General features: G+C 44.8%; 1 protein-coding gene across 1 annotated transcript in view; it reads left to right on the forward strand.

The window, feature by feature from the left end:
* The window catches only part of LOC138516908 (dedicator of cytokinesis protein 2-like), a 2,920,848-nt gene that overhangs the window by 2,866,384 nt on the left and 34,515 nt on the right, over positions 1 to 19,949 (forward strand). Inside the window, exons 47-49 of the mRNA XM_069632364.1 lie at positions 9,287 to 9,370; positions 12,303 to 12,440; positions 19,148 to 19,284. Of these exons, the coding sequence (XP_069488465.1) occupies positions 9,287 to 9,370; positions 12,303 to 12,440; positions 19,148 to 19,284 (359 nt within the window). The remainder of the gene's footprint in view (positions 1 to 9,286; positions 9,371 to 12,302; positions 12,441 to 19,147; positions 19,285 to 19,949) is intronic.

Here is a 19,949-nt window from a genome sequence, read left to right on the forward strand (position 1 = left end):
GGGGATTTACTGGACAGTAATTGAGGAAATGTCCTGGTCGCCCACAATACAAACAAAGCTGTTGTTGTCTTCTTTTGTCCCGCTCTTGTTTTGTTAATGGAGGCCGTATCCCTCCAATCTGAATGGGTTCTACAGCATTTTCAGGTACACAGGGAGTGTTTTCCATTGGTCGAACGTACATGGTCCGAGGGTCCGTCTTAGACCGGTCTGCCTTTCGGTCCTGCAACCGGTGGTCTAGCTGCATGACCAGATTTATAAATTCTGCACAGTCTCTGGGTGGATCAACCACCTGGGCTAAGACATCTTTTAATTCGCCTCGTAAGCCTCGATGGAATAACGTGGTTCTTATGTTTTCTGGCCACCTAGCTTCGGCAACCAGTCTGTTGAAGGTAGCAATGTACATTAACAAGTCCTGATTCCCCTGTCGGAGGGACAAGAGTTCATTGTCTACTGCTTTTTCCTGGGTATGGCGAGCAAAAAGTTTTTCCATTTCCCTCTGGAACCCCTCAAAGTCATGTAATAGAGGATCGTCATGGTTTACCAACGGCACCGACCAATCTGCTGCACTATCACTCAGGTATGATAAGACAAAAGCTATCCGAGCTTGGTCATTTGGAAATGCTCCAGGCCTACAAAGAAAATGAAGGCGGCACTGATTGATGAATGCTGCATACTTCGTGTGTCGCCTAAGAACCTTTCTGGTGGTGCCAGGGGCACTGTTCCAGGTAACGTGATCTGTACCGGAGTGGGTGGTATGGCGGGGTTTTGCATCATTGGATTGCTTCCAGGTAGAGGCGTCTGTCCTGCCTGTGATTGCCAGTATTGCCTGCTAATCTCTTTAGTGCATTCTTTGGTCACTATTAGGTCTCTCCGGAGGGCATTAGTCTCTTGTCGGGCAGAATGAACCTCAGCACGAAGCTCTCCTAGTAATTGGGCCAATTGGTCCATTTCTGATGTCTCCATGGCACCCATGTGGATTTGTTATGGTAGGCTTTGCGTTCTGTTACAATCACCTGGTACCCACAGGGACGCCACCCAGCTGGGTCACTCGCTGGTATGCTTCTCAGCTTTGCCCTGATGTGGTCTGCGGGGAAGGTTCTGCTTGAAAATACAGGAGGACTGTGTTCAAGACTGACCGACTGGGGTAAGTATCCTCCCTCCACCCCCGTATGATTTCAGTCCCTCTGGCGCCCTCTCCAAACCTTGTGGTAGAATTAGGCATGCTCTCCGTCCTGCCTTCTTTGCAGGGGCGTGTTGTCTTTAATGGGCGAGTGCGGTCCAGTTACTTCACTGACGCTGGCTTGTTTGATATTGTTCAGGTAGGTCTTATTGCGGTTCTTTAGTTTTTCTTGCTATCCTGCATGCCTTTCTTTGTTTAAAATGTCTCTTTTTTCTCCCTTAGGTATGCAGAGCTTCAGCGCTGCGAACTGGCTATGGTTGAGCCCCGCTGGTAAATGATGGCGCATTAAGAGCGCTATGATGCGGTAAGTAAGCGCTATGCGCAGCGCTGCGAAGTCTTGCCTTTGCTAACCTGTGTTTTCCTTCCTTGTAGGTCGCGGTGTTCTTCAGCGCAAGTGGAATGTCCGGAGTGGTGCCAGCCGAGAGGCGACCAGCCAGGTAAGCCTTTTGAGCAGTTGGTAATTTGTAAATGTCTCTACTGCTTTCTTTAATGTTGCCTCTATCTTCCTCTTTCAGGTCGTTCTGTCCTGGAGGCGTGCAGATTCCAGGAAGCTGTGCTCAGTAGCTGCGAGTGTTTAAAGATGAAGACTGCAGGTAAGATGCTGCTGCTAATGATGTTCCATTTGTCTATTTGCAGGTTCTGCTTCCCCGAGGTTCGAGGGAATAGCTGGACACGGTGAGCATCACGTTTCAAGCTTTAAAGTAACGCGAAGCGTGTTGTCTTGCTCAGGTGTGGTTTAAATAGCTGCAACAAAATAGTCCAGGTAAAGGAGTCCCTAGGCTACCACACCCAAAACACTAGACCGCATAGCTTCGTTCTTAGGAACCAAGCAATGTGGATGCCTCCATGTTGGCTGACAATGCAATAAAGTAGTTCCCAAGCACATTGTTTTTAATGATGTATGAGCCTGGCGCTATATGCACCAGGACTGGCCCCATGAGGGCTTTTGTAGAGGATGCCAGGCTCTAGAGGCCCGAGTCCTGACTCCACCTGGCCAACGGGTTTGCCAGAGGGGGTTTTGGGCGAGGGTCGTGACGATGAGATCCTTCACCGGTGCATGGCTAGAATGAAATCCTTCACTGGTGCCTAGGTAGAATGAGATCCTGCACTGGTGCCTGGGTAGAATGAGATCCTGCACTGGTGCCTGGGTAGAATAAGCTCATGCACGAGACAGCCCACTCACATCATCCACATCATTCACTGCTCCCTGCAACTAAGCTTCTGCATTAATTCCTGCATTGGTGTCCATGCACAAAGCATCGCCTCACACACCCGTCAGACTCTACCCTGATGCCTGGATAGAAGGATAGCCTGCACCAGACAGCAAATCACACATCCTTCATCCTCCATAGAGCCGCATGATGGTGCCTGATAGGATGGGACCCGGTGTCTGCCTTCACCTCACACACCTCTATCTCCCAAGGACCTGTGCTAGCAGCTGTATAGGGTAAGACCAAGCACTGGACAGCCTATTGCACAGCCCCACCCCCAAGGATCATCCTGCATTACCTCACAGCCACTCACACTCCCTGCAGCATCCCACGACTCTACACGGTGCCCGGATACAATAGGAGCCAGCAGTTTACAGCCAATCACACACCCGTCCTCCTTCCTAGCACGTTACACAAGTGATTGCATAAATGCATGCGCCTGACAGCCCCTCACACTCCCTGCAGCATCCACAGGACTCCACGCTGCTGCCTGTATACAATAGGAACCGGCACCTTCCAGCCAATCACACATCCTTCCTCCTCCCTAGAGCGTTACACAAGTGATCGCATACATGCATGCGCCTGGCAGCGCTTCACACTCCCTGCAGCATCCCCAGGACTCTACACTGCTGCCCGGATACAATAGGAGCCAGCACATTACAGCCAATCACACATCCTTCCTTCTCTCTAAAGCAGTACACAAGTGATCACATACATGCATGCGCCTGACAGCACCTCGCACTCCCTGCACCATACTCAGGACTCTACACTGATGCCCGGATACAATAGGAACCAGCACCTTACAGGCAATCATACATCCTTCCTCCTCCCTAGAGCGTTACACAAGTGATTGCATGCATGCATGCGCATGACAGCACCTCACACTACCTGAAGCATCCCCAGCACTCTATACTGCTACCCAGATACAATAGGAGTCAGCACCTTACAGCCAACCACACATCCTTCCTTCTCCCTAGAGTGTTACACAAGTGATCACATACATGCATGCGCCTGACAGCACCTCACACTCCCTGCAGCATCCCCAGGACTCTACACTGCTGCCAATATACAATAGGAACCAGCACCTTCCAGCCAATCACACATCCTTCCTCCTCCTAGAGCGTTAAACAAGTGATTGCATGCATGCGCCTGACAGCCCCTCACACTCCCTGCAGCATCCCCAGAACTCTACACTGCTGCCTGGACCAATAGAGCCAGCCCCTTCCAGCCAATCCCACACCCTTCCTACTCCCTAGAGCGTTGCACAAGTGATTGCATACATGCATGCACCTGACAGCCCCTCACACTCCCTGCAGCATCCCCAGGACTCTACACTGCTGCCTGTATACAATATGAACCAGCACCTTGCAGCCAATCACACACCCTTCCTACTCCCTAGAGCGTTGCACAAGTGATTGCATACATGCAAGCGCCTGACAGCCCCTCACACTCCCTGCAGCATCCCCAGGATTCTACACGGCTGCCTGGATACAATAGGAACCAGCACCTTGCAGCCAATCACACACCCTTCCTATGTGAAAACAGGGAAATAATATGAGGCAGGGTAACCAAAAAGGAAACACACCAAACACAGGTTACAAAGTAACATACAAAGTACTTTATACTGAATCCAGTTACAAAAGAACAGAACAAAATTCAGATAGCTATCGACCCTCAGTACAACACAGCAAACTCCGGCGTGGTTCGGTGTGCTCAGTGAGTGCAAATATTCATTGAAACAGTCAGGCTTTTATACATTTCTCCAGCCTGTTGTCCAGCCTTTCTGCAGGTTAACCATTCCATAAATAAGTTACTGCTCTATGGTCCCTTGCCAGGTCAAATCTAGTTCATCTTAGGTTTATACATTAACAAGAAGAAATGGTAATGATGTATGCTCTAGGCCTAACATTACAATGCGGGACTTAATTTACACAATATAGTTAAGCAGGTGTTCTCATTCAATTATAGATCAGTTTCGGTGATACAGGTAATCCATTGCACACAGGTCAGCAGAAGGACAAGGTCTCAGCTCATGACCCTAACAAGTGGCCTGCAGGCAAGTTATACATTAGCTGTACAGAGGTCATGACAATCAAGTTCTGTTCTGAATAACATAGGCTACCATTTTAGCTCACATGGTGACTTTATAGAGCAAGAAAACCTAAAATGGCGGCTTAACCCAAAATGACAGTTTACATGGTTTCTAAGGTCAGGACCTTGCAATGCGAGTTTATTCACATGTAGTTTATAAGCAGCTTGTTAGCAGCTTGGCGTGGGCCAATATACATATATTCATAGCAATAGGAGGCACGATATAATTTCTAGTTTGACACCTACTCCCTAGAGCGTTGCACAAGTGATTGAGTACATGCATGTCCCTGACAGCACCTCACACTCCCTGCAGCATCCCCAGGACTCTACACGGCTGCCTGGATACAATAGGAACCAGCACCTTGCAGCCAATCACACATCCTTCCTACACCCTAGAGCGTTGCACAAGTAATTGCATACATGCATGCGCCTGACAGCACCTCACACTCCCTGCAGCATTCCCAGGACTCTACACTGCTGCCAGGATACAATAGGAGTCAGCACCTTACAGCCAACCACACATCCTTCCTTCTCCCTAGAGTGTTACACAAGTGATCACATACATGCATGCGCCTGACAGCACCTCACACTCCCTGCAGCATCCCCAGGACTCTACAATGCTGCCTGGATAAGATAGGAACCAGCACCATCCAGTCAATCACACATCCTTCCTACTCCCTAGAGCGTTGCACAAGTGATTGCATACATGCATGCGCCTGACAGCCCCTCACACTCTCTGCAGCATCCCCAGGACTCTACACTGCTGCCTGGATAAGATAGGAACCAGCACCATCCAGTCAATCACACATCCTTCCTACTCCCTAGAGCGTTGCACAAGTGATTGCATACATGCATGCGCCTGACAGCCCCTCACACTCCCTGCAGCATCCCCAGGACTCTACACTGCTGCCTGGATAAGATAGGAACCAGCACCATCCAGTCAATCACACATCCTTCCTACTCCCTAGAGCGTTGCACAAGTGATTGCATACATGCATGCGCCTGACAGCCCCTCACACTCTCTGCAGCATCCCCAGGACTCTACACTGCTGCCTGGATAAGATAGGAACCAGCACCATCCAGTCAATCACACATCCTTCCTACTCCCTAGAGCGTTGCACAAGTGATTGCATACATGCATGCGCCTGACAGCCCCTCACACTCCCTGCAGCATCCCCAGGACTCTACACTGCTGCCTGGATAAGATAGGAACCAGCACCATCCAGTCAATCACACATCCTTCCTACTCCCTAGAGCGTTGCACAAGTGATTGCATACATGCATGCGCCTGACAGCCACCCACACTCCCGTCATCTCCCAGGAACATGCACTAGTGCCTGGGTAGAATGATATCAAGGCGCCAGCATTTAAGCATTCATCCTTATTCCACCCTTGGATCCTGCATTACTCCCTCGAGAGAAATTGTTTAACCTTTACCCTCATATATCCTTCCGTCTTCCTGAACCCTCCATTAGTGTTAGGATTCAGTAAGAGCCTTCCCAGGACAACCTCCCTACACCTTTATATGTGTCCCTGATAGCATGACCGCCAGTGCCTGACGCCACCAAATACACCGTGTGGCGGTGGACTTATGTGGGTGCAACTAACAGCACTCCATTCACACTTTACAAGTAATACTGTGCTTGCCTAATGTTGTGTAAACATTTACATTTGCAGTGAAGTGATTACCTTCTATGCCAGAACCCAGAAATGACATCATCACGATGGCTCGTGATGGAGGGAGGGAGTGTGTCAGCATTTCCTGCTAAGAGCATGGCCTCCCAATCCTTACTGTACTGACCAGAAATGACTTTGACCAGAGAGTACTTGCATAGGATACTTGTACTGTGTAGGCTCACCCTGTCAAGAAAACCTGGCTACAACACTGGGCACATAGGTCATGAAAACGTGCTTTACAGTGGCAATGCTTGCATACATTGTGCAAACGGGCATCAATAATGTGTTTTACAGTCTTACTATGGGCCAAAGCACCATGAGGCAATGCAATAGCATAATGTGTGCTATATATATAAAACACCCCTTATAATAACATATTTTGTGTGCACAGGACTCATGAAAATATATTAACATAGTAACGGCAATATTTTGGCAACATGCATCATGATGTTATGTTGTAAAATGCTTAAAAGTTTGCCCTAGTGCTAATACCATTCCATATTAGCACTAGGGCAAACTTTGGTCAAATTCTTATAATTGCACACAACAGCAACAATCACCCAATTCTCATAATAATCAGACGCTCATTTTATTTCTGTTGGAGCATCTTGGTTTCCCTTTTAATAATGTGTGTGTGCTTGTGTGTGTATGTTTGATCACTCAAATGCCACCACCCCTGTATTTTTATGGTTATGAAAAAAGGCAATTGTCTATCTCTTTACTTTTTGTAAACTTTGTGTATTGGATTCCTGTTTAACTGAGTTGCCTATTGTCCTAAATCCTAAGTGGCCATGCACTTGAAACTACAGGGATCCGAATGGTACCTTTGCCACTTTTAGCTGTGGATCCCTCGAGACCTCCCAGCATCTCAGGTAGATGATGGCACTGTTAGAAAACAAAACCCTAACAACTAGTCTTACTCAGAGATCAGCAATTAAACCTTCCAGCCATTTGTCTGTAAATTAGCTGAATGGGGTTGGCAAAGATCCTTACACCTTTTAGTCTTATTGCCTGAGCCTACCTTACTAGACAGACTAGGGGTCTTCTCCCAAGTGGCGCAGACCGCCCACCTTTGCTGCATGGACATCCTGGAGATATGCAATGGCTTTCGCCTCCCTGCTGCAGTTTCGGGTCTTCTGCACTCCAGGCATTACATGGTGTAAGGAGAGGGCTGATCCCCAAGTCCAGGTTTGGTTCGATATCTAGTTTCAGAGCCCGCATGATGTTTGACATAGATGGGTAGAGCCTCGAAAACACCTTTATAGGTGGAAAGCCAAAGCAGACCACATGATTCTGTACTGATAATGTAAATTAATCGTCTCCCGATAATTGGCTCCTCGAGAGTGGAGTTAAAAGTTTTATTTTATAAAGCAAACATCATGGTATCCAACAAATTTGTCCAATAACTTTAAAAACAGCAAAGCCATTGTGGTGATACAAATGAACAGACATACAATTGTAATCTCACTGTGTAAACATCACGGTGAACACTTAATATTGAAAGAAAGAGAGGGCTGATCCCCAAGTCCAGGTTTGGTTCGATATCTAGTTTCAGAGCCCGCGTGATGTTTGACATAGATGGGTAGAGCCTCAAAAACACCTTTATTGGTGGAAAGCCAAAGCAGACCACATGATTCTGGACTGATAATGTAAATTAATCGTCTCCCGATAATTGGCTCCTCGAGAGTGGAGTTAAAAGTTTTATTTTATAAAGCAAACATCATGGTATCCAACAAATTTGTCCAATAACTTTAAAAACAGCAAAGCCATTGTGGTGATACAAATGAACAGACATACAATTGTAATCTCACTGTGTAAACATCACAGTGAACACTTAATATTGAAAGAAAGAGAGGGCTGATCCCCAAGTCCAGGTTTGGTTCGATATCTAGTTTCAGAGCCCGCGTGATGTTTGACATAGATTGGTAGAGCCTCAAAAACACCTTTATAGGTGGAAAGCCAAAGCAGACCACATGATTCTGGACTGATAATGTAAATTAATCGTCTCCCGATAATTGGCTCCTCGAGAGTGGAGTTAAAAGTTTTATTTTATAAAGCAAACATCATGGTATCCAACAAATTTGTCCAATAACTTTAAAAACAGCAAAGCCATTGTGGTGATACAAATGAACAGACATACAATTGTAATCTCACTGTGTAAACATCACGGTGAACACTTAATATTGAAAGAAAGTGAGAAGGAAGATTAAGTGCACAACAAAGACCACACATTCTATATGAAACTCATTAGCCATAAGCATCAAGAAAACATCCCCATATGTCTAAAAATGTGTCAGTGCCCTCTGATTGCTTATAGATTGCCCTCTTATAGGTGCACAAAGTTAACAACTCCTCCACCCAATCTTCAATGCAGAAGGAGGCAGACGATTTCCAAGATCTTAAAATCATTTATTTGGCAACCATGCGAGCCTGGAGCAGCCAGACTTTTCTACAGAATTGTATGTCATCCAGTGCAGACACATCACCAAGCACTAAAATTGAAGCATTCATCCTGATAGTGCAGTTGAAGACCAAGCCCAGTCGTTCACAGATCCCTTCCCAAATGTTTTTAGTTTTTTGACAGGTCCAGATTAAATGACTCAAAGTTCCCCCTGGCTGATTGCATTTCCAGTACTGATCGGTCTCCAAAAAGTGTCGCTTGAACGTCGGTTCTGGAGTTTAATATGTCCTAAAAAGGAGTTTAGACTGTGATGCTCTTAGGCCCCAATCCATGCTGACCAATCGAACATTGCCACAGCATCTCAGCCAGCAGCTCTAATCGAGAGTGGACATTTGCTTTCAGCGATAATCGGTAAACGTAAGCCGAGGTCAGTCCGTGTGGCTGTCTACAGAATAAAGGGAATCGAGCATCCAACCTATGTGTACAAGAAAAGTTAACGAGACATGGCTGAAGGATAGATATGAATTCTCTCAGGCCAACATCCTGTGTCCGACTCCATAGTAAGGCTTTTAGGAGTGACTGTGCAGATGCCATTGTACACTAAGACTAGAACATGTAAACCTACATTTGATCTCACTGCCACTTTAAATGTAAGTTTACTAAGTAATAGACTATGTTTATACTGGAATTAACCTGAGGCTATTTTGGTGATGTTTGTGATTCCAGGCGTTCTTCCATGACAAGTACATGAATGCCCATCCAGAAGACCATGAGATCATCATCCAGCTCAAGGACCTCATTGCTTGGCAGGTGTGTATCTAGACTCTTCTCTCCCATTCTAACCTCATGTCCATCCCGCAGTAGGAGGTCGGGGGGGGGGTGCATGAGTAATGTGAGTCAGAGGAATGAAGCCTGAAGCTCTTTGAGGAGGAGCAGCTCCCTTCTGGGAGATCGGAGCTGGCTAATGCTGCTGAACAGCAGTCAGAGGAATTAAGTCTCCGCCTCTCTTTGAGGAGGTGCAACCCAGGACCATCTCCATTCTGGGAGACCAGATTGGGGAAAAGATATGCTACAAGCGTCAAAAGACTGAGGCCTCATTTGACCATGGACGAGGTGCAACCTATGTCCATTCAGACTCTGGGAGACCAGAGCAGGGAAAGAGTCAGAAGAATGATGCCTCATACACTCTTTGAGGAGATGTCACTCAGGACCGTTCCGCCTATAGTGCCTTGGAATGAACGATAGCTCTGCGTCTGGGGTGTGAGGAATGAAGCCTCAGTTACGGTTGGGGAGATGCCACCCAGGTCCATCCCGCCAAGAAAAGAGAACAAAGTGGGAAGACAAGAACAAGACATGCCAGAAAAAGGGTATGAAAGAGGCACATAGTAGTAAAAGACATGCCAAAGAAAGAGTTAAAAAAAAAGGGATAAACCAAGTACAAGGCACACCAAGGAAACAGTACAATAAAAGAGTGAACAAGTGCAAGAGGGGAATGATAAGTACAAGACACACCAAGGAAAGAATAAAAAAAAAGAAGGAAGACAAGCACAAGACACACAAAAGAAATAGTAAATAAAGGGTGGTAAGAGAAGTACACAACATGCAAGAAAAGAGTAAAAAAAGGGATGGAAGACAGGTACAAGACACACCAAGAAAAGGATAACAAAAAGGTGTAAGACAAGAAGTATACACACCAAGGACATACTAAACAAGGAGAAGATAAGTAAGAGACAGACCAAGAAAAGAGAACAAAGGGGGAAGACAAGAACAAGACATGCCAAAAAAGAGTAAAACAGGGGTGGGAACACCAAGGAAAAAGTTAAAAAAGAGGTAGGGCAAGTACGGGTCATATGTCAGAGAAAAGTACAAAAAGGGGGGATAAATACAAGACATGACAATGAAAGAATAAAAAAAGGAAGGAGGGAGACAAGTAGGACTGTCACCAAAGAAAGATTAAAAAAGAAGGGGAGTTAATTACAAGACAGACCAAGAAAAGCGTTAAAAAAGGGGGTAAGACAATTACAATACACACCAAGGAAATGCTGAAGAAAAAGAGGGAAGATAAGTACAATACAGCATGAAAAGAGAACAAAGGTGGAACACAAGAACAAGACATGCCAAAAAAGAGTAGAAAAGAGGTGAGAAGGCAAGTACAAGACACATCAAGGAAATGGTAACAAAAAAGGGGTAAGACAGACCAAGGAAATACTAACAAGGAGGAGATAAGTACAAGATAAGTCAGGGAAAAAGTAAAGCAAAAAAGGGGGTAGTCACATACAAGACACACCAACAAAAGATTAAAAAAGGAGGAAGACAAGTACAGGACACACCAAGGAAATACTAAACAAGGAGAAGATAAGTCCAACACACCAGGGAAAGAGTAAAACAAAAGAAAGGGGATATTGATATTGAAATTGTATTTCTATCGTGCTCGTACACAAGTGTTTCAGAGCGCGACAAGGCAAGGGAGAGGAACAAGGGAGAACAAAACAACGATCTTACTAGTCTCAGTGACATTGAGAATGTGCAAGTGCATGGTCACGTACAAGACACACCAAAGACAGTCTAAGAAAGGAGCAGAAGAGAAGTACAAGACACATCAAGGGAAGTAAAAAAAGGAGGAAGACAAGTACGAGGCACACCAAGGAAATACTAAAAAAGGAGGAGATAAGTACACGATAGGCCAGGGAAAGAGTAAAACAAAAGAAAGGGGATAGTCAAGTAAGACCAGTACAATCACACCAAAGGAAGAGTTAAATAAAGGGGGACAGGGGGTGGGCAAGAACAAGCACAGGGGAACTGTTGCAGACCCATGGACTTGTACAACACTCTGATTGTAACCCCTTGAATCCATGTCCCTTGAATTAGGCTGCCTGCATCTGCTTGCTTTTCTGAAGATAACGTTTTATTGTCAGCTACCTCCACTTTCAATGTTGAAGTTTTAATAAATAACATCTATCCTTGATGTTGTGCCCACTCCTGTCACACACAAGACCTTCTACAAACGTTCCCACTATTTTGCGTTGCCAATACATTTAACACGTGTTAAGTTCAGCCCCAGAAGGGTATCTTGGTGGTACAGACAGATAAAAGATGCATTGTGCTACCCAACTCTATGCCACTACTTTTATTGACTTCAGAAATTTAAAGGGTGGACTGGACCTGCCAGGATTCGAACCTGCGGCCATGATGTCAAACACAGGCCGTGGTTGGGGCTGCATTATTCCACTGAGCCACAGACCCAGCTCCAATAGTATGCTGACCTTGTCTCTCTGTATTCTGACATTAATGTCTATGCAATGCCTTCCAGGGGCTTCACTCTCTCCTCACCCGTTCAACTTATGAACATGTATGTTCTCTGTTCCTCATAGTTTGTACATGTAATAAAATAAAATATCTGATTATCTCCACGCTAACCGCTCTCGCCTTACTCTGGACACAGCCCCCCACTTCCAAACTCAATGGCAATCTCCTGCAGCGAGCAAGGCCAAGAAAGACCATATAGTTAGGCTTTCCTATCCTTACCAATCTTAAATAAATGAGCATTTAACCCTGTGTGAGCCCGAATAACTCGTTATAGAAGTTGTGCCACGTGTGTTATGGTGTGTTAGTTTTCTCCTATCAACCAGTAGTGTTGTTTGCATTCTGATGACATCCCCGTTGCTACACTGCTTCAACATCCTGATTCTGCGTTACCCCCATGCTGTCCTGCTGTGACCAGTCTGTCTTTTCTGTCCGGCAGACTCCTCTCCTAGCGGAAGGCGTTCGACTCCATGGGAAAAAGGTGACCGACGACCTCCGGCCCTTCCACGAGCGCATGGAGGTCTGTTTCCAGCAGCTGAAGGCCAAGGTGGAGAGCCAGTATGGGGTGCGGGAGATGGTAAGGAATGGCCAGGAACCTAGTTGTGCTGAGCATGACAGCAGGAAGTAGCTGCTTCTGTGGGGTCGCGCAGACTGTTTGACCCACCTGAGAGTGAATTGCACAGGACAGGAGCCCAAAGCCACGTTGGTGTTCTGGTCTAAGAGGCACATCCTTCACTCGCTGCCTGGGTTCTGCTACGAAGTGGTGAGCTGGGGAATAAACACCACAACACATCTTATGCTTACAGTGACATAGCATTGATGAGACCTTCACTTTCCATGTCATGGAAAGAGAAGAAAGACTTTAAGCCAGTCTTGTTGTAGTGATTTGATTTGATTTGATTTGATTTATTTGTAGTGCGCACACAACGAACTGAATCGCATCCTGGCGCAGTTGGAATAATGAACTGAAACACACGATCAATAATATAAGAAATGTGGATGCCAGTAGAATTTATGGAGAACCATAGGATATCCATATCTACTTAAACAAGTAGGTTTTTAAACCTGCTCTAAAGATTGATAGTGTGTCTGCCCTTCTTAGGTTAATCTTGGTCCAGCGACCAAAAAGCTACAATCACCTTGTGAAATGCAGTTGGACCTAGGAATGATAAGTAAACATTGATCTTCCAACCTTAAAACCTGAGTCGGGCGATATAGTTTCAATTTGTTTATTAAATAAGTTTGTGCCAGCCCATTAATACATTTGTACAACAAACACCCAATTTTGAATGTTATGCGGTCTTCCATCGCTAGCCAGTGCAGTGACCGACAGAGACCAGAGATTGGCGTATTCTTAGCAACACCAAAGACCAGTCTTACTCCTGCATTTTGGGCTTTTTGTAAGCGGTGGATCTGTTTGGCCGGGGCTCTGGCCAATAGTCAATTGCAGTAATCTAATTTGAAGTTCACCAGAGTTCCCACAACCATTGCAAGGTCGGGGTCAGGTGCATAGTGAACAATAAGACTGAGTAGCCGACTAGTGTTTCGGATGCATAAAGAATCCATGAATGTAGCAAGGAGTAGAGAGGCACAGAAAATAAAAATGTGTGCCCTGTCTATTGTATGCTGTAGACTGTGGGTCTCAGTACGAGTATGGCAGTATTTCAGTGGTAAATTCTCCAAAATACCACCAAACTAAATTACCGTTACCGCCACTTTGTCCTGAGGGCTTACTGTGGGATTATAAGTAGTGATAGAGTGGTGTAAGTCCTCTTTTTGTACTCCATTGGACTTCAAGGGGATTTCTTTTTTTTTCTTTTCTTTTTTATTTTGCCTTTGGTTAATTCAAACCTTAAGCATTACATTACATTTTGGCAGAATTGCCATCCACGGAAATTCTGACAATTATTCCGATTTTTGCGGTAAGGTGGAGGATTTCCCTCCAGCTTTTTGCTAGAGGTTTACCCCCCACCTTACCAGCAAACTCATAGCATGGCGGTGTGGTAATGTGGCAGTAATACATCAGTAATGCAACTACCGCTGCATTACTGCCGTACCGTATATCCCTTCAAACAAATGGCTTGGTTATGCATTCAGTTCCACCGAAAGAAGTCGAAACTAAAAAGACAGGTTGCTAGCCATGCCACTCTACAGAACCTTTGGGTCACCTGCAGACAACCTAGGGAACTGGAAAGAAGGGAGCAGTGAACACGAACTTGGGACACTGGGGACCCATACTATTGGTGGCCATTGGCACCTGGCCCAGTTGCACATGCCTGTAGATGTCCCAGTCCTCACCTATCCATGCAAACTGCAGCTGGCAGCCAGAGCAACCAGCCACAAGCATTTGATCGTACTGATGGGTGGAGGTGAAAGCCTTCACAGGGCAGCAGGAAAATGCCCGACAGGTGCAGGTGCACAATGGAATTATGCTCTACCGTGCCCTCCCACCCATACCAGAAAGCAGAGTCGTCCACACCTGAGGTATAGTAGGCCATGATTGGTATTGTTTCAGTCTTTAACGAATCATTGTAGGCACTTTGACAATAATGGAACGATGTGTTCCAATGTGATAATAAAGCATTACAGCCCTGGGGGGAGGGCCTTAACAGGTATTATCGACCCACACCCGAGTTATGGGCCTAAATTGAAGCCAAGGGTTCATAATGAGGGTAAGGGAAGATAGCATCCGGGGCGAGTGCGACTGCCAATCAGAGAGCTCAGAACCCTGGCTATATAATCTAATATAATCCCGCGTTCCGAACTCCCGCGTATCTGTGCGTCCCTCGCCCTGTCCCTCCCTTGCTCCCTCCCTCCTCCATACCACTTTTTGCACCCACAAGTAAACACACATGGGTCCTAAAGGTACTAAAAAAGAAGTTTAAATAGCGAAAAAACGTACCTCTCTCCTGCCAGGCGTCGCCGCGTCAGATACAGAAGTCTGCTCTCAGTGTTGATTACATTATTGTAATTAACACTGTGAACAGACTCCTGTATCAGACGTGACCTCGCAGGAGAGGAAAAAGGTACGTTTTTTCCTTTTTATTATATTTATTTAGCCATTAGTGCCGGGTGTTACTCACGGGTGCTAATGGCAGTATGACCCTTGGGGCCGGGTCAGCCATGTCGGTATATGTGTCACCGCAAATGTTAAGGGACTGACGCTTCGCTCTAGCACTTAACTTGGGTGGTGGGCCATTACTGACAAGGTCGCCTGATTACAGCCCTCTCTCTCAGAGCTGTGTGCCATTATAATATGAATAAATCGCAAAAACAGGTTGAAAAGAGGGAAGAGGCAAAGGAAAACGAATCAAGAAGTGCTGCGAATCTTGCAGCATTTCCCTGGTGGAACATTTGCCAAGGGAGACGGGCACGGAGCATTGATGAGAGACACATTGATCTTTGTAACAATAGTTAAGGCCCTCTGCTGACCCATTGTTCACATATTAGCAATTGAACTTTATTCCGGCTTTGTGTACCTCGCCGGCCAAAGATGATCATTTATTGTTGATAATTTCTGCCTCTTTCTATAGATTCCATCCGTCCCTGACTCTATTGACTGCCATTATATCTTTCAGTCTTCATTCATCTCTCTCTTTTGCATCCTTTCATGCGAGACCACAATATTCGGACTTTTAAAAAACCCTTCAAAACCTTCTTATTCAAGTAAATCCTCTCACCCCGTCCATTTTCCTACGAATTTGTCCCGTGCTATTTGATCGTCCGTTTGTGTGTTGTGTCGTGCCCTGATGCCTGCGATCTGCCGGTGCGTTATAAGTAAATAAATAAATAAATAAAATCCTATAATTCTAATCATGTTTCTGAACTGTTTCACTCAGCATTTCCATTTCAGCAGATGCCTTCTATAGCATTACTTCTCTTATGCCCAAACATTGTTCATGGCCCATAGTTCTCTAATTAACTGACAGATCGCCTATGGCGGATCTTCCCTCTTTTTGGCTATTCAAGATAAAACTGCCTGCTATAATTCTCCAACAATTCTCTCACAGGTCTCTTCCGCGAGGCACCTCTCTAAAACCGAGCAAATCAGTGGGTCCAGATTACAGAAACATTGCATCAGGTAAAGTGCAAAGTTGCACAGTATTAGCAGTAGGGCAAAGGTTGCCCCATCTTTCAAAACACTGAGACATATTAGAAAACTATTGCACCATGACAAGTGCAGTTTGGCATGTTATAACCACTAGGGCAAAAATTGCCATAGTGCAAAAAAAATACATTTCAGTTGCGTTTTTTCACCAGAGCAGTTTGCCCTCGTGCTAATACCATTCCATATTAGCAGTAGGGCAAACTTTGCCCAGTTGCAATAATGCACTGAAAATGTATCTTTTTAGCACTAGGGGAATTTTAGCCCTGGTGCTTTTAATATGCCAAACTGCAATTGTCGAGGTGCAATCTTTTTTTAATATGTCCCAGTGTTTTTAAAAATAGGGCAAACTTTGCCCTAGTGCTAATATCGTGCTAACTTTGCACTTGCACCTGTGCAAAGCTTCTGTAATTTGGCCCCAGAAAATACTTTTCCACTAATAGCACACCATGCCCATCTCTGCAGACCAATATGTGTTCTCACTCTCTTCTTGCTCCTGTCTCTAAACTGGAAGTTGCCTCTTTCACTCTGTGCAACCCACCAATGACTGCTCTTCGAACCCACTGCCTGCTTCTTTGGTTAATTCTGTTTATTCGTCTTTATTATCTTATCTAGGGATAAGATAATAACTCGTCCTTGAAATCTGTGAATTTTCCAACTAACTTTAAACAGGCTAATGAAATCCCAATTCTAAAAAAGCCTCCTTAGAATAACTCTAATTGTACCAATGTTCTGGCCAATTTCTTTACTTCCCTATCTATCTAAAAGATTGGTGCTTTCACATCTCTCAACTTTGTATCCTCGTCTTAACCTTTGGTTAACCTTTCAGTCAGGCTTTCAACTGTATCATTCACCCAAAACTGCACTGCTACGGGTTTCTGATTTTGTTTTGAAAGCCCAACTTCATAAGTCTTCATGTCTACTGATAGTGTTGGATCTTTACACAACATTTGATAGCATTGATCATTCAACACTCCTGTCCTATATGTCCTTCCTTGGTATCACAAGCTCTGTACTATCTTGGTAGTCCCCCTATTTGCATACTGCTTCCTATAAGGTCTCCTGGAAAGTCTCGCTTTGTTTGCTTAAGTCTCTTTGGGATGGTGCTTTACCAGGTACTGGTCTTGGTCCTATTATGTTCTCTTATATACCTAACCGCTTGCATTCTTAATGTGATCTCATGGTTTCAGCGTCCACTTGTGCGCTGACGAGAAGCAGACCTTCCCTTCTTGTTTCTCCTTTGACAATGACCTCCAACGATGTTTATCCCAAGGTCTTTCCTCTGCAGAATCGTGGATACAGCTCATGTTTTGCATCTTAAGGCCAATAAGATGAGAGTACCAATTTGCCAGTTTTTTCCTCCTTCTCAACCTATTGCTTCAATGTTTCTTCCCCCTGTGTCTCTTCCACTAACAACTCTGTGATCTGTTTTTTTATTTTGATTCTTCTCTGACTATTTCAAAGACAAATTCTCTCACTCTCTCAATCTTGTCATTTTGTGCTTTTTTGTCATGGCCACTACGTTTCTTATTCATGCACTTGGTCTCTTTCATCTTCTTTATTGCTGTTCAAATGTTAGCCTCCTAAACACATTCCTCTTGCATTTCTTCATTCTCCTGTTAGGATTTTATACAATCTTTACTACTACACTCAAGTTCCTCCATACTTGTCTCGTCTTTGCCGGCTACCTATTCCTTTAAGGTTTTCCTCCCATCTGATATCAATTGCGCTCAAGAGTGTTTGTGGTCTTGCTACGTCTTTTATTTCTCGATTTATTTCTCTTTAGTTGCCCCACCCGTAGCTCAACTCTTCTTCTCAATCCTTACTTTCTGTTCCCAAAACACCTAGTGCTGCATCACATGATCACGCTTTTCAGTTGCTCACTGGCTTTCTCTGAAATGACGATCACGCTTTCAGTTGCTCGCTCGCTTTCTCTGAAATCATGATCATGCTTTTCATTTGCTTGTTTGCTCTCTCTGAAATGACGATCACGCTTTTCAGTTGCTCGCTCGGTTTCTCTGAAATGGCGATAAAGCGCTTCATTTGCTTGCTCGCTTACTCTGAAAGGATGATAATGATTTTCATTTGCTTGCTCACTTTCTCTGAAATGACAATCACGCCTTTCTGTTGCTCGCTCGCTTTCTCTGAAATGATGATCATGCTTTTCAGTTGCCCGCTCGCTTTCTCTGAAATGATGATCATGCTTTTCAGTCGCCCGCTCGCTTTCTCTGAAATGCTCATCTACTTGACTTTTGTCTTTGTTTTTAGCTTTCTAACTTTATGACATGTTTAAAGGATCCCTGCTTGAGTCTGTTTATCCTCCTGCTTTGTAATTTGTAGATATTGCTGCAGCTCTTATGTTTGGTGGCATTTCTTCACTTGTTCATCATATCGCACCGTATAGTATTTCGGAAAGCGATTTGGATAGAAATAAATAATGTATTCAGATTTGAAGACTAACTATGTGAAAACTGAAAGAGGGGCCAGATTAACAAAAGTTCGTCCTTGTGCCAAACAGTGAAAGAAAATGGATTTAGCACCGATTTTGCTGATTAGATAATATGGACCCATATTATTGAGAAAATAATTCACTAGAATTCACAAAAATGAATCAACTGTTTTATTTACTATGTTTGCTGCAAAATGTATTAAGAAATATAGTAAAGACAGTTCTGTTTTAAGTTATGCAGCAAATATACATAAAGAAAAGAACCTGATCGATTTTTGGCCTAGTTCAAACTGTTTAAGTCAATACAGACTGTGAGAAACCTGTTTGCTTCATTCAGTATGTCCAAATCATTTTCTCAATTTTAAGCAGTAGTGCAAGTTTAAGATAGTGTACACTCTTGGTTAGACCAATTTTGCTGCTTAGATAACACGGAAAGTGGCAAACCGCTATAGCGCCAATTGTATTATCTAAAAATGAAACAGACTGATTAAATACCGCGTTTGATGAGTAACAAGAAAATAAATGCAGTTAACAGGTTTTTAGCTTAAGTTATGCAGCAAACATAGTACAAACATGTTTTGCACTAGTGCAAAGATTTTTCTATAATAAGGATTCAAAATAAACCTGTTTATTCTGTATAATCCAAGCTCACTTTTAGGACTGGTTCACATGTTAGATAGCCTGGCCCCTGGTGTCTGAGTCCGATAATGTGGATGCTTTCTCCCCGCAGCCTCTGCTAGAGGAAAGACGAGGCGGCCGCCCTCGGTCCATGGTGCGCTCCTATCGCCCGCCATCCCTGATCTCCAACAGCTCCCGCACGTCCATGGGGTCAGAGAAAGACATGCTGGCGCGGACCCACGCAGACAGGTGAGTCCTAAGTGGGCCTCCCCGGTGGATCGGAAGAGGCAAACGCAGATGCACGGACAGTCAGGGTGTACAGTACAGCATCTGATCCAGGCAATGTGAGCACAGCTCTTAACAGGTTGTTCAGAAAACTGCCGTTGGTCATTGGGGAACGGTCCCCTATAGCTGGAACACTTGCAAGAACCAACGTGTTTGCAAAACCTTTGAAGGAGCTTGCTCAGTGTTAGGACATTTGACGCTCACATTTTGGGACTGAATTCTACTGGCCTCCAATGTTGATTGTGTCTGATTAGCCCCGCCCCAAATTACATACATTCGCATCTTACCTCATGATAAAACTGTAAGCACTGTCCATTATACTATGCTATTCAGTTATTGCACTCATATGGGCTTGCAGGGTGGGTAATGCATCGCACTTAAAATGCACCTTGGGAAAATCACGCTGATCATCCCGTAGGAGGACAATCAGCCACCTCGGACCCCTCGCTCGTTGTTGGCATTGCATGTAACCCTAAAGTACAGGAGTGTGGGCCAGGCCGCCCCATGTAAATATGAAATGGGGGCCTTGTTTTCGCACTTGAGGGAACTAGGGATGGCAATCTCCCACTTTCAGAACCTCTCAGAGTGTATTATGCGTTCATCGAGCTCTTAGATCACTTAGATCGCAC

This window comes from Ambystoma mexicanum, chromosome 6q (genome assembly GCF_040938575.1).
Source record: "Ambystoma mexicanum isolate Mex_15411 chromosome 6q, UKY_AmexF1_1, whole genome shotgun sequence".
NCBI lineage: Eukaryota > Metazoa > Chordata > Amphibia > Caudata > Ambystomatidae > Ambystoma > Ambystoma mexicanum.